At 46.7% G+C, this 20455-nt stretch overlaps 1 protein-coding gene across 2 annotated transcripts; it reads left to right on the top strand.

Annotated features, from left to right (window-relative positions):
• The first annotated feature begins 1182 nt into the window (after nt 1-1182).
• On the top strand, nt 1183-16461 carry PAK6 (p21 protein (Cdc42/Rac)-activated kinase 6). Of its 2 annotated transcripts, XM_009993545.1 has the most exons (8): nt 1183-1386; nt 5487-6101; nt 9665-10156; nt 10407-10540; nt 13147-13273; nt 13465-13590; nt 14271-14405; nt 16294-16461. In XM_009993545.1, the coding sequence occupies exons 1-8, from the start codon at nt 1183-1185 to the stop codon at nt 16459-16461; spliced, it is 2001 nt and encodes a 666-aa protein (XP_009991847.1). The 2 variants fall into 2 exon arrangements, with proteins under 2 accessions (XP_009991847.1, XP_009991848.1); XM_009993546.1 differs by lacking the exon at nt 14271-14405.
• The last annotated feature ends 3994 nt before the right edge of the window (nt 16462-20455 follow it).

Below are 20455 nucleotides of genomic sequence, written 5' to 3'. Positions count from 1 at the left end.
GAAAAAGTTTTTCCTTCTCACCAGCTGGGACCTCTCCTGGTCTGATGTATGCCTGTTGTGTCTCAGACTCCCACCACTCTCCGCTGTGCCAAACCTGGCTCTCCATAGAAAATCTCCCCACATCTGAGCTGTTTCTTCATGGAATGGGTAACTTCCCCCTCACCTCATCTTCCCTTTCTGTCTCTTGTGAAGGGATTGTGTCCCTCCATCTCAGTCCTGAAGTTATTAGATTTTTCCCACCTCTGGGACTGCCAGGGAACTTGATTCTTCCTCTTCCTTCATATCTTCCCAGTTTCAAGGAGGTCTAAAACTTTTAGCTTTTGTCTATCTACATATCTTTTTTTGGCTACAAAGTCTAAATGCAGATTTTTTAATGTCTTGTGTTTAGGTAACTGCTGGCTGGTTTTGCCTTGTTGTAATTGTAATGGCTGTTCACACAAACTGTCTCTCTCAGCTGTCAAGGGAAAGGAATCTTAGTTTTTAATTTTAGCCTCTTCAGCTACCTGCTGACAGTTTGATTTCCACCTACCACCTTCTCTCTCTCTCTCCCAAGCCCTCTGTCTGTGTTAGAAAAACTGGGATCCAAAATCAGTCTTGGGCAGCTCATCCTTTGGCAACAACTATGTTTCTAAATGGGAATCAAATGTGTGTGACTTGGGGTAACCAGTGAGAAGGCACCCGTGGCCCAGTTCTTAACCACCTTAATTTCAGGCTTGTAGTGGAATCAACACCATCTTAACTGGCTAGATTCCAGAGCCATTTTACCTAAGTACAAGCCTGTAAAATATAAATATGTATCTCATATATTTGTGTAAAAAAAGTTGATAGCAGGCAAATTTGTAGAAATAAAGGAAGCCAAATGGTGGGAGTTCAGCTATAGCTGGAACAGGTGCCTGTTCCTTCTCTGAAATAGGAGCAGTGGTTCAGAGTGGGCAGAGCACTGGAAAGGTCACTAGAAATCTGAGCTCAGCCCCTGACCTCCTAGGTCATGGAGCATGTCATTGCTCTCTTGTCCTCATCCATCAAAGCAGATGATCAACTCCCTTGTTAAAATGCTTGTCTTTGGAGAATGTCCTTAATACATTGTGATGGTCATGAATCAATTCTATTAGTACTGACTGGGAACAGCAGACCTAGAAGACCAGGAGCACTGACAGTGTTGCCTTCTCCCATCCAGGCATCATGTTCCGCAAGAAGAAGAAGAAACGCCCAGAGATCTCGGCTCCACAGAACTTCGAGCACCGTGTCCACACTTCCTTTGACCCAAAGGAGGGCAAATTTGTGGGCCTGCCACCCCAATGGCAGAACATTCTAGACACGCTGCGGCGCCCCAAGCCCGTGGTGGACCCTTCAAGGATCACAAGGATGCAGCTCCAGCCTATGAAGGTAAGAGGAGACTGTTCCTTCCTGTTCCCCAGGCTAGCAGGGATTAGCAGGGTCTGGCCTTTTGTAACACTGCCTTTTTGGTTTTTCTAAGGCACTAGTAACTTCCTCAGAAATAAGGAGAGTAGTGTCCTTGACTGCAGCAGGGCCAGTGGTGTCCTGAGCAGTGTCACCGCTCAGATAACCAGCCTGTGGCTGCAGTGAGGACCTGTGAAAGCTCCCTGGGTAGATACCAGGACCTGGGATGTGTTCAGCTGCAGTACGGGGAAGAGAGGAGGAATATTTGTGGAGAGACTTGTTCTGGCAAGTTTGTCATTCTCGTGGGTGAGCAGATTTGATTGGCAATTAAGTTGACAGGGAAGCCTGAGTGGGAGAGAGCGGGTAGCACCAGGTTGCTGCTCATGGATGGTGAATAGGCAACAGGGACAGGACTGGATTAGGGTTTAGGCCAAATGGTTTATAAGCCAGCAGTTTAACAGCCAGTGCGATGTAGCAAACAGAAGATTGTCCTTCGAGCAAGTCCTTCAGTAAGGAGAAACAAGTTTCTTGTGGAAGGGTGTGTTTGGGTGCTGCTCTTGGATGGCTGCTAATAGCACATGGAGACTGTGTTCATGAGTGACTGCAGGGACCTGCTCAGTGAGGAGAGGCAGAGTCATGGTGACCTCCTGGAAAAGGGAGTGAAAGAGGGTGACACAACTACTGTGTTCAAAGTCTTGCTAGCTTGTGGGAAGTTTTTGTTCCTAGTTAAAAAAAACCCTACAGGGGCCTAAAAATTGAAAAGTAAATTGTAAAATAAAGAGGTTACTACTTGGATTTTAGGACAGGACATAAACAAAAATAGTTGTGTGATTAATACCTTTAGCTCTTTGTCTACAGATGCTTAAACCAGGGGACTAAATAGAACTACATTTTAGTATAATCCAAGCATTGATGCAAAATCAAGGCCACAATTTAAAAGGCACGTCAGGATATTTCAGCAGAATGCTGATTTAGAAAGGAAAAACTTGCTCAGGAAGAACAGGTAAAAGAAAAAGGGAGGAGGTTTTGTCTTCTGTTTATGGTGTCCTGAATGTGCTTTGAGGTTCAAAATGTAGTAGGAGAGAGGACTGCATTTCAGAGAAGAGATAAAATGTGTAATGAGAGACCAACTTGGTTAGATGAGGAGCTCTCTAATGAGCTTAAACTGCAGGAGGATTGCTCAGAAGGGTGGAAACTAGGTCAAGTTATAAAGGGCAAACAGAAATTTATGTAGGGACAAAACTGGAAGGCTAAGGCACAAAAAGAGATGTTATTCTCAAAGAACATAAAGGGCATTAAGGAGACATCATAAGTACAGTGAGGAGGAGGAGGAGGGTGAAGGAAAGAATTTGTTCACTGCTTATTGTGGAAGAAAGTTAATAACAGATGACACTGAGAATTCTTAAATGTTTAATAATTTCCTTTAGTCTTCATTGGAAAGGCTAACTGTGATCAGGGGTTAACACAATTAGTATGAGCATGAAGGGAGGAGAACCCAGGCTCGAGTAAGAAAAGAACATGAGCAGAAGTGAGACAACTTAGATAAGTTACATATTTTCAAGTCAGCTGGGCCTAATGAAATTCAAGGAATTACAGATCAGTCGGAATAATTTCAATTCCCAGAAAGAGGCTGGAACAAATAAGCAAGTCATCTATTTGCAACCAGTTCCTTGGAAACAGCACAGCAATAGCTGGCAGTCAGCATGGATTTATCAAGAAAAATCATGTCAAGCAGTCCAATTTCCATCCATCACAGGGTATCGGGCTTTGGGTAAGGGTGAAATGGCAGCTCTCTCCTGTATCATAACTCCAGTTAGGCTCTTGACACAGTACCTGTGGAACTCCCAGAGCAAACTGAGCACGTTTTCTTAGGTATTATGAGTAGTAAACTCAATAGTGTGAGGCATCACTGTCAAAATAGAAATGTGCATGCAGAGATTTGCTGGAGTTTGTGCTGAGTTTAGTACTGGTCAGTACTTTCACCTATGACTTATGAAACCTGTTGATGGTGAAAGCTGAAAGAAGGTGCAAACCTTTAAGAGAAAAAGGATTGAATACCCAACAGGCTTTAAAAACTAGAGAAGAATCTTAAACTAATATTGAGAGGATTTTTGCCCCAGTAAGTCCAAGTGAAAATACTCTCTTAGACTGCATCACGTGGTTGATTATATCTGGTAAACTTCACTTGAACAAATTCCTGCTTGGTGATACTAATCAATAGTAAGATATTTTTTGAAGTACTAACTGGCCATATTAGGCCAAGCCCTTAAAGGCTGCTGCAGAGTTCAGCGAACTCCCATTTTCTCTGTCCTCCAGGGGTAGGACTAGAAGTGGAAGAAGACTGAGTTGAGTCTGATTTTAGGTAGTTTTGAACTAGGAGGTGAGGCTGGCACTGGAATGGATTGTTTAGAGAGGCCATAGCCTCCCTGCTTGGGAATTTCTTGCTCTGAGGACATGTCAGACACAAGTGCTTCTGGAATGACTTTGGTCCACCTACTTTGAGCTGTTCTTTTCCCACTTTGCAGAAGCAATGAGCCATTGGTGAGTGCTGGAGGGAGGGCTTCTTGCTCTCCCATCTGCCTGTGCAAGCATCAGCCGGGGTGTGTGGGCATCCTGCTGAGTGCCCTGTGACCTGGGGGTGCATATTGCATCTCCCCTTGCTCAGCCTCACTTATAAACCAGTGCTCCTGACTGAATGCATTGCTGGGGGAGACTGATGTCTGGTGTTTCTGGTGGATTAATTAGAATGGGCAGAAGACTCTTCCCACGCCACTGACAGATTTCAGAGACTGGGTTTCTGACCATCTACTTTTGGTATTTTTTCTCCTTTTGGCTTTAGTGCTGAAATGTTGGAAGCAGTTTGAGGAGTTGTGTCCTCAGCCTGTTGTGTGCTTGGCAGCAGCTGGGCCCAGGGAGGAAGGTGGTGAGGGAGGTTTGTTGCTGCAATGGGACTGAAGGACTGAATGTCTTGCTGCAGCTGATGCTGTCTGTGCAGTGGTGTGGGTTGGATTGTCCTTTCTCCACCTTGTTTGACAAAATCTTCTATTCTGCCTTTCATTCCCAAATGCTGAGCAAACCAGGTGCTCATTTTGTGCATGGTGGTGGCATTCTGCTGAAATTACTGGTGCTGTTGATTTGCACCAGTTAAATATTAGGCCTGGTGTAATTAATTCAGCATCTTTGGAAGATCCCTGGAGTTCAGTTAGCAAACAGGAGATTGCCAGCACTCCAGGGAAGGACTTTCCTCAGGCAGAGATTTGTGGAAGTGTAGGAGTGATCCTGTGCTGTGAATTTCTGTGAAGAAATGAAATGTTTCGGTTTCCAGGACTAAAAAAGCTGCTGTAAGCTTTTCAGTTCCAGAACAAACACGGTAGAGCACCATATAATATACCAACAGCTTCAAGTGTCCTACTTGCCTAGTGCTGTTGCTCGTTTGGATGGAAGCCTTGTTCTTCACCATTTGCTTACAAGGCAGTTGTGAGCTGTTGTGACCCTTTGTTCATCATTTTTAATTATAATAGCTTGGCAGAGCAGGGCAGGGATGCGGTGTTGGAACAGTGTGGTCTTCACTGGTCAGGATTAAGATGCATTAGCAAAAATTCTGGAGAACCAGTCTAAGAAAGGCTGATTATAACACAATTGGGAGTGATACAGGGGAGAGGTGAACCTTGTATTGGAACAGCAAGACGATTTTTGTAGGTGGAGCTCAGGGCACACTGTCACTTCTGAGGAGCTTGGTGAGCCCATGTTAGTGACCTAGTGTAGCACCATGTCAGGGCAAGAGAGTCAAGGGTCCTAAAACCTCCTGGTTATGCTCTAGTGTTGTCCTTTAGAATGTGAGAGCAGCAGCAGAATTGACTGTTCTGGCTGAAAGCACTGCTGCCTCTGGCAGAAGGATGCAACCCAGTGATTCCTTTTTTTTCCCCTTCAGTAAGGACAATTAAAACCAGAAAGATACATTACTGGTATTTCTTTTTTTCCCTAAATTCCCTGAGTAATCGTTGGCTAGATGGACAAAATCTAACCTTTGTCAAGATAGAAGAAGCCTTAATCTTTACAGCTCCCTCTCCCTCTGTGTTTCCCAGACCGTGGTGAGGGGCAGCACAGTGGAAGTAGAAGGCTACATCTCTGGGATACTCAACGACATCCAGAAGCTTTCTGCTATCAGCTCCAACACTCTGAGGGGAAGGAGCCCCACCAGCAGGAGGAGAGCTCAGTCCCTTGGGCTCCTGGGTGAAGACAGACCCCCAGACATGTATCTTCAGAGTCCTGAAGCAGACTGGGCAGACAAATATGGAAACTACCTCAATTGCAATGGTGGGACCAAGGTGACCCGGAGGCAGACCATGTGGCCGGACTATAAACCCCGACTGGAAGGAGAGTCTCATCCCAATGGAATGGTAACAAAAGCACAGTCCCTGGGGCCTTCAGAGTTCCAGGGAGCTGAGGGCAGCTGCCTCCAGCCTGCCTCTGGTGTGCAGCAAATGCCAGCTCTGCCAGGGGAGAGTGAAATGGGAAGAAAGAGCTCAGAGGAGTGCTGGCCTCCATCGTGCCTCGTCCGACAAGGCAGCTCCAGGCCCGCAGGGGAGGGCAGCCCGAGCTCCAAATCCAGGGAGAACAGCCTGAAGAGGAGGCTGCTACGCAGTGTCTTCCCCTCATCCAGTGGCTTAAACAAGTCAGGCCCTTCCCTGCAGATAAAGGTACAGTTATTTAGTGGTTTTGAATGAATGCAATGTTGACTTTACAGTTCCAGAGGTTACTTACACAGTGGAAGAAATTTAATTACCAACATCATGCAGCCATCTGTTGTTGTTATGATTAATGCTGGAAACAGAATGATCCTGGAAAGGGGAAATATGTCCACCTAAGCTTCACAGAGTATACTGCTAGGTGGAGCTCAAAATGGCAGCCAGACCTCCATCAGAGAGGCTTGTTGGTGGAGCTGTGCTTGCAGAAGTGTGGGCTGAGAAGGAACTGGGGGATTTACTCATTTTTACCCTTCTGTGGTAGTAAAGGGATAACTTAGATGCTGTTATGCTGGCATGAATGTGCTTGTGCCATTTGGGAAATTGCTGTCATTGACATGAATGTGTCCTTTTGCCTGTGCAAAATGGGGCTACCTGGGGAGAGCTTGTTGGTTAGAGCAGTACCTGCCACCCTGCTGCAGCAGGAACGTTGCCATCAGCACCCACTGCACTGTCAACCAGGAAATCTGGCTGTTGGCTCTGTCAGGGCGGGACAGCTCATAGCTAAACCTCCCCCAGGAAAACTATCCTGAATGAATGGCTCACTTCTTACTAAACTAGGAGAAAAACTCTGGTTCCTGTTACTGGAGAGGAAACAGCCCTTCAGGCCACTGTTCCTCATTCATCCCAGGCTGGCCCAGCACCCGGTGTCCTTGCAGGGCTGTTGGGTGGCTGCAAAGGTTGGGCTGGTGCTGGTGCAAGGCCAGATGATTTCTAGCAGGCATGGAGTCCCTGAACACGGAGGGAGATGACAGGAACCACTGGCCCAACCAAACTGGCTGCCCTGAAGTGTTTTGCAGGATGGGGCTCTCTCCAGCCTGGCTTCTTGCAATTTGCAGAAGGGTCAGGCTCAAGGCTTGCAGATATAGCCTTTTCCCTGCAGATTCCCTTTCCCAGAGAGTGGGGTTTTAAAGGGATGCAGTGCTTTGTGTAGCACCAACTGCACTTGGTGTTGTCTTTAACTCTGGGCTGATCTGCTGGCTGGAGGCCAGTCTGTGAGCCCTTGGAGAACTGACTGCTTCTTTCTTCTCTAGCAGGAGTATCCTGGCCATGCTTTGCCAGAGGAACTTTTTTACAAGGACCTGTTGTGACAGGACGAGGGGGAACAGTTTTAAGCTGAGAGAGGGGAGATTTAGGTTAGATGTTAGGAAAAAATTCTTCCCTGTAAGGGTGTTGAGACCCTGGCCGAGGTTGCCCAGAGAAGCTGTGGCTGCCCCATCCCTGGCAGTGTTGAAGGCCAGGCTGGATGGGGCTTGGAGCAACCTGGGCTGGTGGGAGGTGTCTCTGCCCGTGCAGGGGCTGGGACTGGATGGCCTCTAAGGTGCTCCCTCCAACGCAAACCAGTGTGGGATTCTATGATTTTATGCTTCAGCCCTTTCACAAGGAGGAGCAGAGGTTTCCAGTCAACTGGCATGTGCGCATGGATGTGTTTGGGTGTGTTTGAATTTGAGCTGCTTGTGAGAGGAGCAGGAAAGACCCCGAGGTTACCTAGTCCATCTCCCTGCTCCAGTGAAGGATCAGTGCCATTGTTTATCTAAGCTGTTCTTCACAGCCTCCCTCACAAATAGAGATGATGGTGTGTAATTGTGACATGTCAGAAATGCACAAGTGCAGATGAATTGGAAAAAGGGTATAATTGACTGACGATGGGGAGGTGGGTGCCTTGACAGGAGTCTTTAGTCACCAGGGGAAGGTGGAGAGCTCTTCCCTTTCAACCTAACATGGGGGGAAGGAGTGGGAGAACCAGTGACACAAGATCTAAAATCTGCGTACAGGGGCTGTGAAATGACAGGAGCAGGAAACAATTCTTACATGTGGTTGGGCAGACATGTGTGAGCTTGTGTGCATCTTGTGTGCCCTTTTGCATGCTCTAGGTTATATAAACCCCTTTTTTTTTTTTTTCCTCTCCTGAGACGAAACAAGAGTTGGGACATAAATGCTTGGTTGCCATGAGCATGTCTCTGCAGGACTGCAGGGGAGGAGCTGGTAAATTAAGAGGAAGTCCCTTCTGACAGGCAGTTTGTGCTACTAGATCACACTTCCAGGGCCTCTGTGTCTATCAAAATGGGCTCTGTGTGTGTTCAGCTTGTGCAGGTTTTACTGTTGACAAAAATCCTTGATTAGAACCCGAAGTGCATAGAAGTAAATTCTATGCTATTATTTTCTGTCTCAGAGAAGATGAATACTCTTTTAAAAATTTCTCTATTAGCAGATTTTGGTTCCCATACCCATATTATTAACTTTATTAATAATCTCTCTGAATTGTGAGAGAGAAGAAGCTCATTGCTTTGAAGTTTTAACTTTGCCCTATAATATAAATGACTAGCTTGCTCTTTCTGAAGTTCCTTCTCTGTCAGAGCCATTATTATTTTACATATCACTAAGTATATAATGTATTTTATCCCTAACCTGCTTCCAGGGTGAGTATTAGCACTTCAAGATTTATCCTTCTTGGGAGACCTGTGCTAGGATGGGAACGTGTATCCTGGAGCCACATTACCCCAGGCTCTGATCTTACCAGATCTCTTCAACCAGAGGAGATTGGGGCTGCTTGAGACTTGAGTGGGAGCTCTCAGAATGCCTTGGGTGCTTGGGAAAGAAGCAGCACTCATCCAAATTCAGCGTGGGGTGGTTCAGAGCCAGTGAGTGGCAGGTTGCTCAGTGCAGCTGGAATGTCACACTGGCCACCCTCAGCTGTCCTGGTCATGGTGCTTTTCCTAACACAGAGTGCTGATCCTGTGTCTGATGGTCAGGAATGCTCTGCAGGTACCAGTGGGAAGTGCAAGAAGAGTTGTCAGTAGGCAGAGCATAATTACCCAAAGGGAATTAGGCCAAGACATCAAAGTGATTTACAGCTTTGGCATGAATCCTCTTTCCTTTTATATGTAGGAAGATCAGAGGCACAGAGGGATAAAGGATTTTAAAATTCTCAGCAACACACGTGGCCCCTGAGTTTTGGTGGCAAGGTTGGAATGCTTTTTAGCAGCTGGTCGTTTTCTCTGGGTTTTGTTTCTTGGTGGTGTTTTGTTGGTTTTTTTTTTAAAGCATGTGATTTAAAAAGTCCCTTTCAAACTGCCTCAGCTTGGAGGTTCTTAGAGCATAGGACCCATCCTGTAACTGAGCCTTGAAATCTGCATCCATGGGGCTTCCTCTAGTCACACGGTAGATGTTGGGCATGCCAGGAGGTAAGACCCTAGACCTCTTGATTCTGGTCTGCTGCAAATTTGCTCAGGCTGCCCAGAGAAGCTGTGGCTGCACCATCCCTGGAAGTGTTCAAGGCCAGGTTGGATGGGGCTTGGAGCAACTTGGGCTGGTGGGAGATGTCTCTGCCCATGCAGGGGGTTGGAATGAGATTATCTTTAAGGTCCCTTCAACCCAAACCAGTGTGGGATTCTATGGAAATGTACTAGACAGAAGTGGCATAACCCACCATTGGTCCCTGACACTTGTTGTTAATCTAACCATTTTGTTAATCTAACCATCACTTTTTCTCACTTCCACATTTGTTCTTCCCAAAGCCTAATGCTTTCTTCCGGCCCCAGCAGTGGGGCTCACCATGCAGCTCTGCAGCCAAAGCCCAGTCTCTGCCACCCGACCAACCTGCCTCCGATTTCCCCAGGATGATCTCAGAAACTGGGACCCCCCAGAAGTCCCCAACAGTGGAGAAGGCAGTTGCAGGGCCCCAGGGCAGACCCTCACCCGCCGGGTCACCCAGGAACCGGCAGACTCAGACCAGTTCCAGCAACCTTCACCTTCCCCAGGACTCTTCTGCAAAAGGGCAGCTGGGCAGCGAGGACCCAGTGGTTGTGACTCATGAACAGTTCAAAGCTGCCCTTAGGATGGTGGTAGACCAGGGGGATCCTCGGACCTTGCTGGAGAACTATGTAAAGATTGGAGAAGGCTCCACAGGCATTGTCTGCATTGCCCGGGAGAAGCACTCGGGGCGGCAGATCGCTGTGAAGATGATGGACCTGAGGAAGCAGCAGCGCCGGGAGCTGCTCTTCAATGAGGTGAGTATCCTGGAAAGAGGTGAGGGTTCTGCTGGCCTCCATAAAGCCAGGCTGCTAAAAAGAAAGGGAGAGCAGAATTAATACAGAATTATGCTAATACCGAAAACTCCCCCAAAAAGAGTAGAGGGACAGAGGGCCTGCCTGGGGACCCTGCCTGGTCCACCTGGGGCTGTGCGTGGTTCCTTTGTTGCTTAAGCTGAAGCGGTGTTAGGGATTTGGTGGTGGTGAATTGTCCACTGTGTTTTTACAGGTGGTGATAATGAGGGACTACCAACATGTCAACGTGGTGGAGATGTACAAGAGCTATCTCGTGGGAGAGGAGCTCTGGGTGCTGATGGAGTTCCTGCAGGGGGGAGCACTCACTGACATCGTGTCTCAGATCAGGTACAAAGCAACATCCAAATCATCAACACTTGTGTGCCCACCTGGCAGGCAGGAGCAGAAGGGTGGAGATTTTTTTAAAGAACAGTTTCCCTCAGAGTTCTTGTGATTGCAGTGCCCTGGAATGATTATACCTCATAACTGTCACCTGTCTGAAGTATGTGATAGTACCTCTGGTACAGAAGGGACCTCATGTACAGCACTGATCCCTTCAGATACCCACTAGTCATCTACTTGATGACCTTTCCTGTAGAACGCAGTACTCATGAAGAGGATTGTTTACTGTATCTCTTGTATTCTGGCCAGGAAGCTCATTGAACAGGTCTTAAAGAACATGCAGAAATAGTTTTTTCAAATTCAACCTTAGTGAGGTTGAATTTGTGTCTCACTCCTCTGGGGAAGTGCAGCAGGGCCTTGAGATCTGGACTCCTTCCCAAATTTCATTGCCTAAAGATAGCAACAACTGGACACTCTCCTAAATTTGTTTACTTATTCACACCATTTCACATTGATTAATGACCAAAGCCTCCCTGTAGGGCAAAGAATTTGTTCTCAAATGGCCTCTAGAGTCCCACTCACAAGGTGTTCCAGAGACGCAGTTATGGTGATGGTGACTCTGGAGCTCCTTCCTCCTGCTTCCAAGCAGTCCTGCAAGGCTGGAAGCTGGTACAGGGAATGCCAATGCCAGAAAAAAACTGACCAGGAAAGTATGTAGGATGAGCTTTTCTTTGTGGAAGATTCAGAATCCTAATTGGATTACAATTAAGTCATATCACTAACACTAATTGTATTACCTTTTTAATCACAGTATGGCTTTAATTCACTTAGATGCTTTGACTGGCCTCTGCTGATCCTGTGGTGGATTTAAGGCATATATCTTGTTCTGTTGGATTCTCTGTTTTGGATTTGCATCTGTGGTGTGTTTAGGAGGCATAACAAAGCACACTGTCCTTTGTAGCCTCTGCAACTCCACCTGTAAGGAGTGTCTTGGAGACACCCAAAGGTCCAGGCCCTCCAGCACTGGGTTCAAAGGCACAGCTCAGGGGCTGGGAACCAGGGTTGTGCTGGAAGTTTTGTACCTGCTCCTGGAGAGGAGAAAGAGCATTGAGTCCTGAAGAGTGTTGGGTTATAGCAGAGCCAGTGAAATTCTTGTAGCTCGGCTGGTATTACAAAATGGAGCAACAGATAAAAGCATATTCTGAAGAAGTTTATGAAGGATCTGTGTAGTTTATATCCAGTTGTGGGGCCTCAGCCTAGATCTAAGTTGTTTTACAGAGCCTTCCTTTGGACCTTTTAATGGGAGTTTGTAGTGGAAACAGGATCCGTTACAACATTTACCAGAAGTCAGCTGCAAGCCTCTTTATCAGTTACTCACAGGGAGGAAAATACCCTCACACCAGTCACTGCACGTTTGCTGAAGCTGGTAACTGATTTGCATCTCCAGGAGTCAGCTAATCCTCTGGTAATCTGTTTGACACTGTGCAGTCACTTGACTGAAACCAAATTCCAGATGTGACAAGCTGACCTGGCCTCTTGTTAGAGCTCCAGAGTGGAGCAGCTTTTCTTTACAGCTCGGGCACCATGAGATGAAAAGCACTGTGAATAGGTTAGGTCCAGACAATGGGAGTACATATTTCCCAACTGATGGTGCAACCTGCTTCAGGGATGTGCAGCAACTGCTGTTCTGGGTGTGGAGGTACTGAGCGCTCAGCACCCTCCTGCCTTCGGAGCACTCTCTTCTCCTTAGCCTCACTCTCGGACCTGGGTTTGAGGAGGTGTCATTTCCATGCCCTCAGCTGAGAGCAGTTTGAAACAACTGCTAGACACAGTCTGGGAATCAAAAGTCCTCAAACTAGGCACTTCAGCTCTTCCTTGAACTGCTTCTGGCTTTGCCCAGCATGAATGTGCAGAGAATGCTGCCGCTGGCCCCAGTTCCAGGAGATAATTTTAATTTCTACCATTTTCACTGATGCTTGGTCAGGAAGGTTCTTGTGTTGGTATTCCAAACAGCAAGAGCTTGTAAAGATAAGATTCTTGGTGTCCCTACTTGATGTTCTCACAGGGTAGTAAAACCGAGGAGCATCTTCCCTGCTTGTAACTTGTGCTACCTTTACTTAGATGCAAGAGTATGCGAAGTGTCTAGCTGTAAGAACCCTGGAAGGGATCCTCATAGTCTCTATCAAATTATGTGTTTAGATACTTTCTGGGGCAAGTTGCACAATATGCCTCATGAACAATAGCTTTACTGTATTTGCTTAAAAAAAAAAGAAGCTGTCTCAACAGTAACTGTGGCACCTTGGCATGAAGAGGCAGAACTGCCTATCAGAATTGCTTGGAGCAGCATCTTGAAGGGTGAATTTGGATACAAGATGTAAAATGCAATTTCTCTGCATTAGACTTAGGAAAGCTTAAGATTGCTAACCATCAAGAAAAGAATGTTTTTCACAGGAAAAGCCAGCCATAGAGGAACTGTGAGGTAGTAATGGTCATGGGGAGCCAAAATGCGGATCTGCAGTTCAACCTCAAAACTGCAGCGTGGCTTTCGAGAGGACCTGGGGATCAGTACTGCCCTGTGCAGTGCCCTTACACTCCTGTGTCTTTAATTTCAGGCTAAATGAAGAGCAAATTGCAACAGTGTGTGAATCAGTGCTGCAGGCTCTGTCCTACCTGCACTCCCAGGGGGTCATTCACCGGGACATTAAGAGTGACTCCATTCTCCTGACGCTGGATGGCAGGGTACGTTTTCCCTGCAAGTTCTTCCTGCCTTCTGCTGCTGCAGCCTCGGTCTGTCTCCTTATTTCCTTTCTGCCCCCAGTCTCCTGTTTGTATCTTGTCCTCCTACTCCCTTTGTCATCTTTGTCTTCGGTGTTTCCCTCCATGTTGTTTAACTACTCTTTTTAAGGCTGGTTGCTTTTCTCTTTGTACAGGTCAAACTCTCAGATTTTGGCTTTTGTGCTCAGATCAGTAAGGATGTCCCCAAAAGGAAGTCACTAGTAGGTACCCCCTACTGGATGGCCCCAGAAGTTATTGCAAGGATACCATATACCACAGAGGTGAGGAACTGCTTCCCTGATATCCACAGAGGTAGCAAATAATGTTCTTCCCCATCACAGGAAAATAACTATTGGCTTTTCTAGGAAGAGCCTCCAGATTCTATTTTAAACCTACATACAGCTGTGACTGCAGATTTGGTTGTGATGATATCAGGATTTCCTAAACCAGTAGAAAACCAGGTTGTTCTGCTTCTTGGAGCAAGGTGTAAACTTACTCTGTTCCTCTCCTTGAAGCTTGGCCTGGGCTTGTATCTGCAGCAGCATGGCCAGATGTTAGCAAGGAGCAGCCTGTGGCATGATAAGGATCAGTAAATCAATCTGATATGGATCAGTAAATCAATCAATGCCATGAAGGGAGGGGCAGGAGAGAAGGGAAGGCACAGATGGGAGCTCTGAAGTTATGGGCAGATGGCAGTAGACATGAGTTCTGTTTACCAACCAGCCAGGTGTAGCACAAGCAGTTACCTGCAGGCCTTGGCATGTTGCAGCAGCAGGGTGGCTCAGTCCTCGTGGAACTTTGACTGGTGAGCTGCAGCCAGGGTCCCTGGCACCAAGTGGGCTCATGTCTTACTCTGTCCTAACATCTGTTGTGGGTGGGGTCTTGTAGTCTTTGTCAAAGCAGCAAAGCAAGGGTCTGTTGCTCTGAACTGTGTATACTGGTGTGACATTGGCTCCCACAGGTGGATATCTGGTCTCTGGGAATCATGGTGATAGAGATGGTGGATGGAGAACCCCCCTATTTCAGTGATTCTCCAGTCCAGGCAATGAAGAGGCTCCGTGACAGTCCTCCTCCCAGGCTGAAGAACTTCCATAGGGTGAGCATGCTGGCAAAGACTCGTGAACCTGGTGGTTGTTGTGGGGAAACATCTGGATCAGATGTTCCTGGTAAAGCTGGCTGTGAAAGCAGTCCTGCTAGGACACGTTTCTTCGGGAACTTCTTTGGCCCTGGTGGCTGAGGGGATGTGAGCTGCTGCTGACAGCTAGTGGCTGCTTGGGGCAATGGCTCTAGTAATGGGAGGTCACTTGGGCTTAAACCTGGCATTGCAAAGCAGAGATGCTTCAGGTGGACCTTAAAGTTGAAATCCTGGTGATGGTGGCAGAGTAGCTCATCTTCTAGGGCAGCAAGTAGAAGGATCAGTGCTCTTGAGAGCTTCCAGCTTCGTGGCTTTCAGGACTGCAAAGGCTGCATAGTGGTGAGAGCAAGAGAGCTCAGTGCAGACAGCAGCCCAGGGAGACACTGCAGCTGCTTTGAAGATGGACTCAGCTTCATGGTTTCTTATTAAAAAGTAGCAGTGACATAAGAAATGCAGTGATTACCTTTTAGTTACCACTCAGAGCAGTCCTCCTTTCATTTCAGTCCAGGCCCCTGAGATCAAATAGCTCCTGCAGCATCCTGAGCTACCAGCCCTTCCAATTAATCAGAATATCTGCAGCTGCTAAACCTGAATAATTTAAGAGAGCAGACTGCTGAACTCAGAGCTCACACTCAAACATCAACAGCTGCTCTTTTCTCTTTGCCTTGGCAACACTCATTACAATGGCAGGGCCACTTTATGGAGCCAGTGCTTGCACCCCCCAGGTGGTGTAAAGCCCCTTCTTGTCCAGATCTCACACCTTGCTTGGTGAGGTCACCCCACCATGGGCTGTGGAGCCAGAGCCCTCCATGTCCTTGCTCTGCTCCATGTTGTCCTGGGAAGCAAACTGGCTTCCAGCAGCCCTGGAACCATCCTCCCCCTCTCCCTACTGTACAATGGGGCTCATGATCAGCTCTGGGTTGATCCCTCTGTTCAGGTGACAGTGGCTCTCTGGGGTCAGCTCCTGCAGCTCTGGGTGCAGCAGGACCAGCAGACACTTCCTGGGATAATCTCTGCTGCTTTTTCACAGTGCACACAGATTCATTGCCAGAGTGACAATGGTCCTGGCACTCGGGCTGAGCTCTGCCTTCCCCCTCCAGCAGGACAGTGAAGTCTCTCAAAGCACTCATGGATTAAGCACTAGGCCAGTGAGAACAACGTTTCATGATCTAAGTTTACCAGAGCTGGGGAGATGCCCCCAGTCTAAAAGGGATGTAATTAGCAGCATTAAAGCAAATATATACCAGGTTCATTTTTTATTCAGTTTCAGTGATGCAAAGGAGATGTGCTGTGCCTCTCAGTGGTAATGGGGTCTGGCTGCTCAGCAGCTTCTAAAAGACAAACCTGCTGAGGTCACTTGGCTTTTCAGCATTCACCATTCTGCAGCTCTGTGGTCTTCTTGTACCAGCATCAGGTCTCCAGGCTCTCAAAACCTATTTGGGAATCCTATTTATTTTTTCCACAACCTGTGGCCAATGAAAGAATGACTTGATCGACCCTTCACACCCAAAGTGATGGGAATTCTGTTGAATTTTTGGAGCTGAAATGCAGAACAAATTAAATAACAAAACTAACTTAGATGTAAGAACATGGCAGGGTGTCTTGTCTTAACTTGCTGTGCCCTATTAGAAAGAAAGCAACCTGTTTAAATGTTGTGCCTACTGGTGATAGAAAGTTCTTGCTGTAGCATAAAAACCTGCTGCCTCATGTCACATCTGTGGGCAAAAGCAGGGTTAGAGATGAAATGTGAAGAGTCTTTTTTAACCAGAGCTGCCTCACCAACCAGCTGTGGCCTGAGCTGCTGCCTGGTTCCTCCCCAGGGTTGATGTGGTTGGTTCCTTTTCCACAGACCTCCCCAGTTCTGAGGGACTTCTTGGAAAGGATGTTGACACGGGATCCAGTAGAAAGAGCAACGGCACAAGAACTTCTGGATCACCCCTTTTTGCTCCAGGCAGGACTTCCAGAGTGCCTGGTCCCCCTCATCCAACAATACAGAAAGAGAACCTCCACCTGCTGACTACAAAGAAGGGCAAATGCCAGGGAAAAGTCGTGTTTATAACAAAATAATATAAATCAAGAGACCAGGCAGTCTCATCCTGTGAATGGTGCTTGGAACTTTTAAAGGACAGATGTGAAAACTGTCCTTGCATTCCCAGCCTTCTGTGGCTTCTCTTTTGCTGAAGACAATCACTACAAACCAGATCCAAATCAGACCAGGTCTGGCTCCAGAACAAAGCAGGTGTTTTGTGGCTTGTGGATCACTTCTGCTGAAGGATGAGATTTTAAACTGGAGTCTGAAGTTGTGTATCTGAATGTCTGGAAGTTCCTGCAAACCTTGGCTGCTGACTACTGAACTGGAGTGGTATTTCCCACTTAGAAATGTGACCTTTGTTTCCTCAGTTGTACCGGAGTCTGGAGCTGACTCAACTGTACATTTTGGAGCACAGACCCCTTTAAACTTTCAAACAATGCACAAAGACTTGGCAATTATTTTTCCTCTGAGACTTTTTCACAGATTATTTTAATTTCCTTCTGTTCAATGTGGACCTAGAAACCTGTACATATTTTCCTAGGGGGCAGATGTGATGTGTATATACTTGTTTCTCAATGGTTCTCTTGCATCGACATGCTTCTCTTGCTGAGGAATATGTATGGTTTAGTGGTCAATCTTGAATCCATTTCATATTCTTAAACTTTTGGAGGGGGAAACCCTTGGACACAGACCTGCAGACAGACTCTGTGTAGACAGGTGTTCTGGACACCAGGATCTTGGGGTTGAAAATTCCCATTATGCAACATCTCCCTTGCTGGCTGGAATGGAGAATCTGAGACATCTCATTCCTGTGTTTGCTTTCCAGGCACCTTTATTTCCAAGCTTTTTTTCCCAGGAGAGGCTGAGAAATACCACTCTGAGACAATTGCTGGGGAGCACTTTGAGGGTGCTCCAGGAGACTGGATGAAAACGTTTCAGCTGTCTTGTGTGTCCCAGAAGGAGTTTTTGTTCCTGTGAGGTGGTTTGTTGAGCTCCCCTCTCCCCTGCTTGCTACTGCAGAAGGTGGGAAGAAGAGAAACTTCTGATGTGTGTTTCAGTACTGGTATGCCCTTCCCCACCATTCCTCTGCTGACACGTTCAGAAGGTGACTGGTTGTCTAAACAGCTCTTTCAGTCTTTTTAAAATAGAGTTAGATGTTTTGTATCATACACTTTCTGATCTGTGAGATAGTCAAGGTAATGGGACTCTAGGTCAGGATGTGACACTGTGCAGTACTGGTGTGTATTGTGAGGTCTCAAGAATATAATCTTACATGTGGAACTGGGATCCTGTTTTGAACCAATGAAATTTGAACCAATGAACCATGAAATTTATTGGAATTTAAGTTATTCTGGGGACTGTCCTGCTGGCTCAGAAACTAACCTCCTCACTGCATTTTCTTCAGGAGATGTTCATCTCTTTCCTCTGCTATTTACTCCAGTTACAGATCCTGCTTCAAAATTGAAGCCACAGCTGATTACTTGAAGTAATTTGGGATGGAATTGATCTGCACTGATGCCAGCCATCTGAATGGTGGGCACCCAGTCTGTGAAGTGTTCTAGGTTGGCTCTGTAGAGCAAGGTGAGAGGAACACCTGCAGAAGGTGACCCATCTCTGCTGCCAGGAGCTGCTGAGGCTTGGAATCACTGTCCCTTGTACCACTCTGCCTGTGGCCAGTGGAGGGATCCTGAGTGGTTTGTCTAGACTGGATGTCTAAGTTTGGGGCTGATGAAGTTGGTTGAAATGAATTAATTTAGCTCCTCTCTAGCTGCACTGGAAAGTTTTTGATGTAAAGTGTTTCTGTATTCCAGATTTACTGCTTTTTTTAATGCAAAAGAGCAGGGCTTTGAGAAGATTTATAATTTGAAACAAAAGATCCTGCGTGTCTGTAGTTGTGAATCCTTTGCACTTGTGTTTTAAATTAAAGTAGATCTTGATTTATTCGTAAGTCTTTGTGGTGCTGAGATGCTTTAAGGTATCTACAGTCCAGAGCTGCAAGGGAAGTGTGAACCTTGAAGTCTGGTCTAACTTACCTGCCCCGTGGCCATGTGGCTCTTACAAGAAGAGTCTATAGCAGGAGCCTGGTCCTGAAACAAACCTTTCCTGGGGGCAGGGGTGACAGGTTTAACATTTATCACCATTTTATACTTTGGCCCAAGTCTGACTGAACAGGGGGAGGGAAGGCCCTTGAAAGGTTGCACTCAAGTGTCTGATAAAATTTTAAAACCTCATTACTGTATTTGTGAAGAGTGCAGAAGTATCCATCTTCCTGTCCAACACAGAATGAAATGCCTGATCATTCTGCTTCTCCCTTTACAGTGTGTGCTTGGCATGTCACCAACTCATGGCTCCGTTACGTAGATGAGTGTGGAATCAAATAGAAATCCTCAGGTAACTGTAGATTAGTAAGAAGGATGAAGCTGTCTCCAGGGCCAGCAGCTCCTGCCCACCACTCAGGCAGGCAGGAGAACTTCCCTGAGCAGAGGAGGTTTGTGGTTTGCATTGCAGGGATGTTCAGGAGCCAGATCCCTCATGTGCTGAGGGGAGGGAAGCGTGGAACAAACTGTAGCCTCTTCTCTGTAGAGAGAGTTGGGTAATTACGCTCTGAGATGTTGTTTTTTCTGGAAGTATACAGGAGAAGATGCTCAACAAGGTGTTACACTCGTGTCTCAGGCTTTTTTGTTGTTTTGTGTCATGTTTCACCCTTTTATTGTTCCTTCCTGTCAGCCTTGCTGGAGCAGAGTCTGTTCCTGCTGCCGCAGCCCCGGCTCACAGCACATCCCAGGCCTTTGAAGGTGGCAGGTTGAATTAATAGGGACAATTTGGTGAATCAAACAGGGACTCTGTGGCTGCTGTCATCTCCCAGTTGCACTTGTTTATATATGTAATGGTTCCTGTCCTCCTCAAACAGGGCTCTGTGCTACCAAGCACAGCAGCTTATTATCCCATTTATTTCAGAATGGGACAAATCTTCCTCCAGAGGCCTCTGTCTTTTAGCCAGTGATTTCAGAAGGGTCCTGGATCAAACAAGGCTCCTGACTTTTCAGATTGTTCAACCTGGTGAAAAGAATCCTGCACATCCCCCTGCAGCCTGGAGAAAGCTTTTGCTCTGCCCTAGGTCCTAGTCTGTAAACAGGGATAATAATTAGTGAATCTTGACTGTTTTGGGGGTATGTGCAGGGCAGGGAGAGTGTCCCTAAAATACAGCAGCTTCTGTGCAGCAATTCCTTCTGTAGTAGCACTGGACATGTCAGCACCATATCTTCATTATGGAGGTGGGAGATAATTTTGGATCATTCAGTATAAACTGAGCCTGGACTGCAGCTCTAACTGGGTGTGGTTGGTAGGATTATGTAGAGCAGCTTGTCACTAAATATCTGAAGGCAAATTTTCCTGTAATTGCAGGAAAGGGAGAAGAGAGAACTGCCTGAACACACTGTCCGTTCTTCAGTTAAAAATGGTGGCAAATTGGAAAGAAAGGAGTTACTGTTGCTTACAAAGGAGAGGATGGCCAGGCATTTGTTTGGAGCTGCAAAGACACATCAAAGGCTTCCAGGTCCCTGACTGCCTCAGGAATGCTGATGGAATAGAGCTAAAGCAATAGCTACGTGCATTTTCTGGCTATTTACTTCTCAATGTCTGGTTGACAGCATCATATTTACAGGGACCTGCATCTATTCACCACAGCAGACTCAGCTGCTTTAGCAATGACCTTCAGGCTTGTACTCCTGTGGGTGAAGTGCTTGGAAAAGGAAGGGCAGGAGGGTGACCAAGGTGCTGGCAGAGACACAGGGCTGAGGAGAGCAGGAATCCCCCTTCCCAGAGCTCCAGTTCCCAAAGGGGAGTGAAGGGGAAGCTTTCCCCTGGGCTGGGCTTCTCCTCTGAACCTGTGGGCCCTGCCAGTCTTCTAGGTATTTCTCTTTTTTTTTTTTTTTTTTTTTTTTTTTTTTTTTTTTTTTTTTTCCCCCCCCTAATTTTT

The sequence above is a fragment of the Chaetura pelagica genome, unplaced genomic scaffold (assembly GCF_000747805.2).
Source record: "Chaetura pelagica isolate M959 unplaced genomic scaffold, ChaPel_1.0 scaffold613, whole genome shotgun sequence".
In the NCBI taxonomy this organism is placed as follows: Eukaryota; Metazoa; Chordata; class Aves; order Apodiformes; family Apodidae; genus Chaetura; species Chaetura pelagica.
Note: the sequence above shows the minus strand (reverse complement) of the source record. Positions and strands in the feature narration are given on the sequence as shown.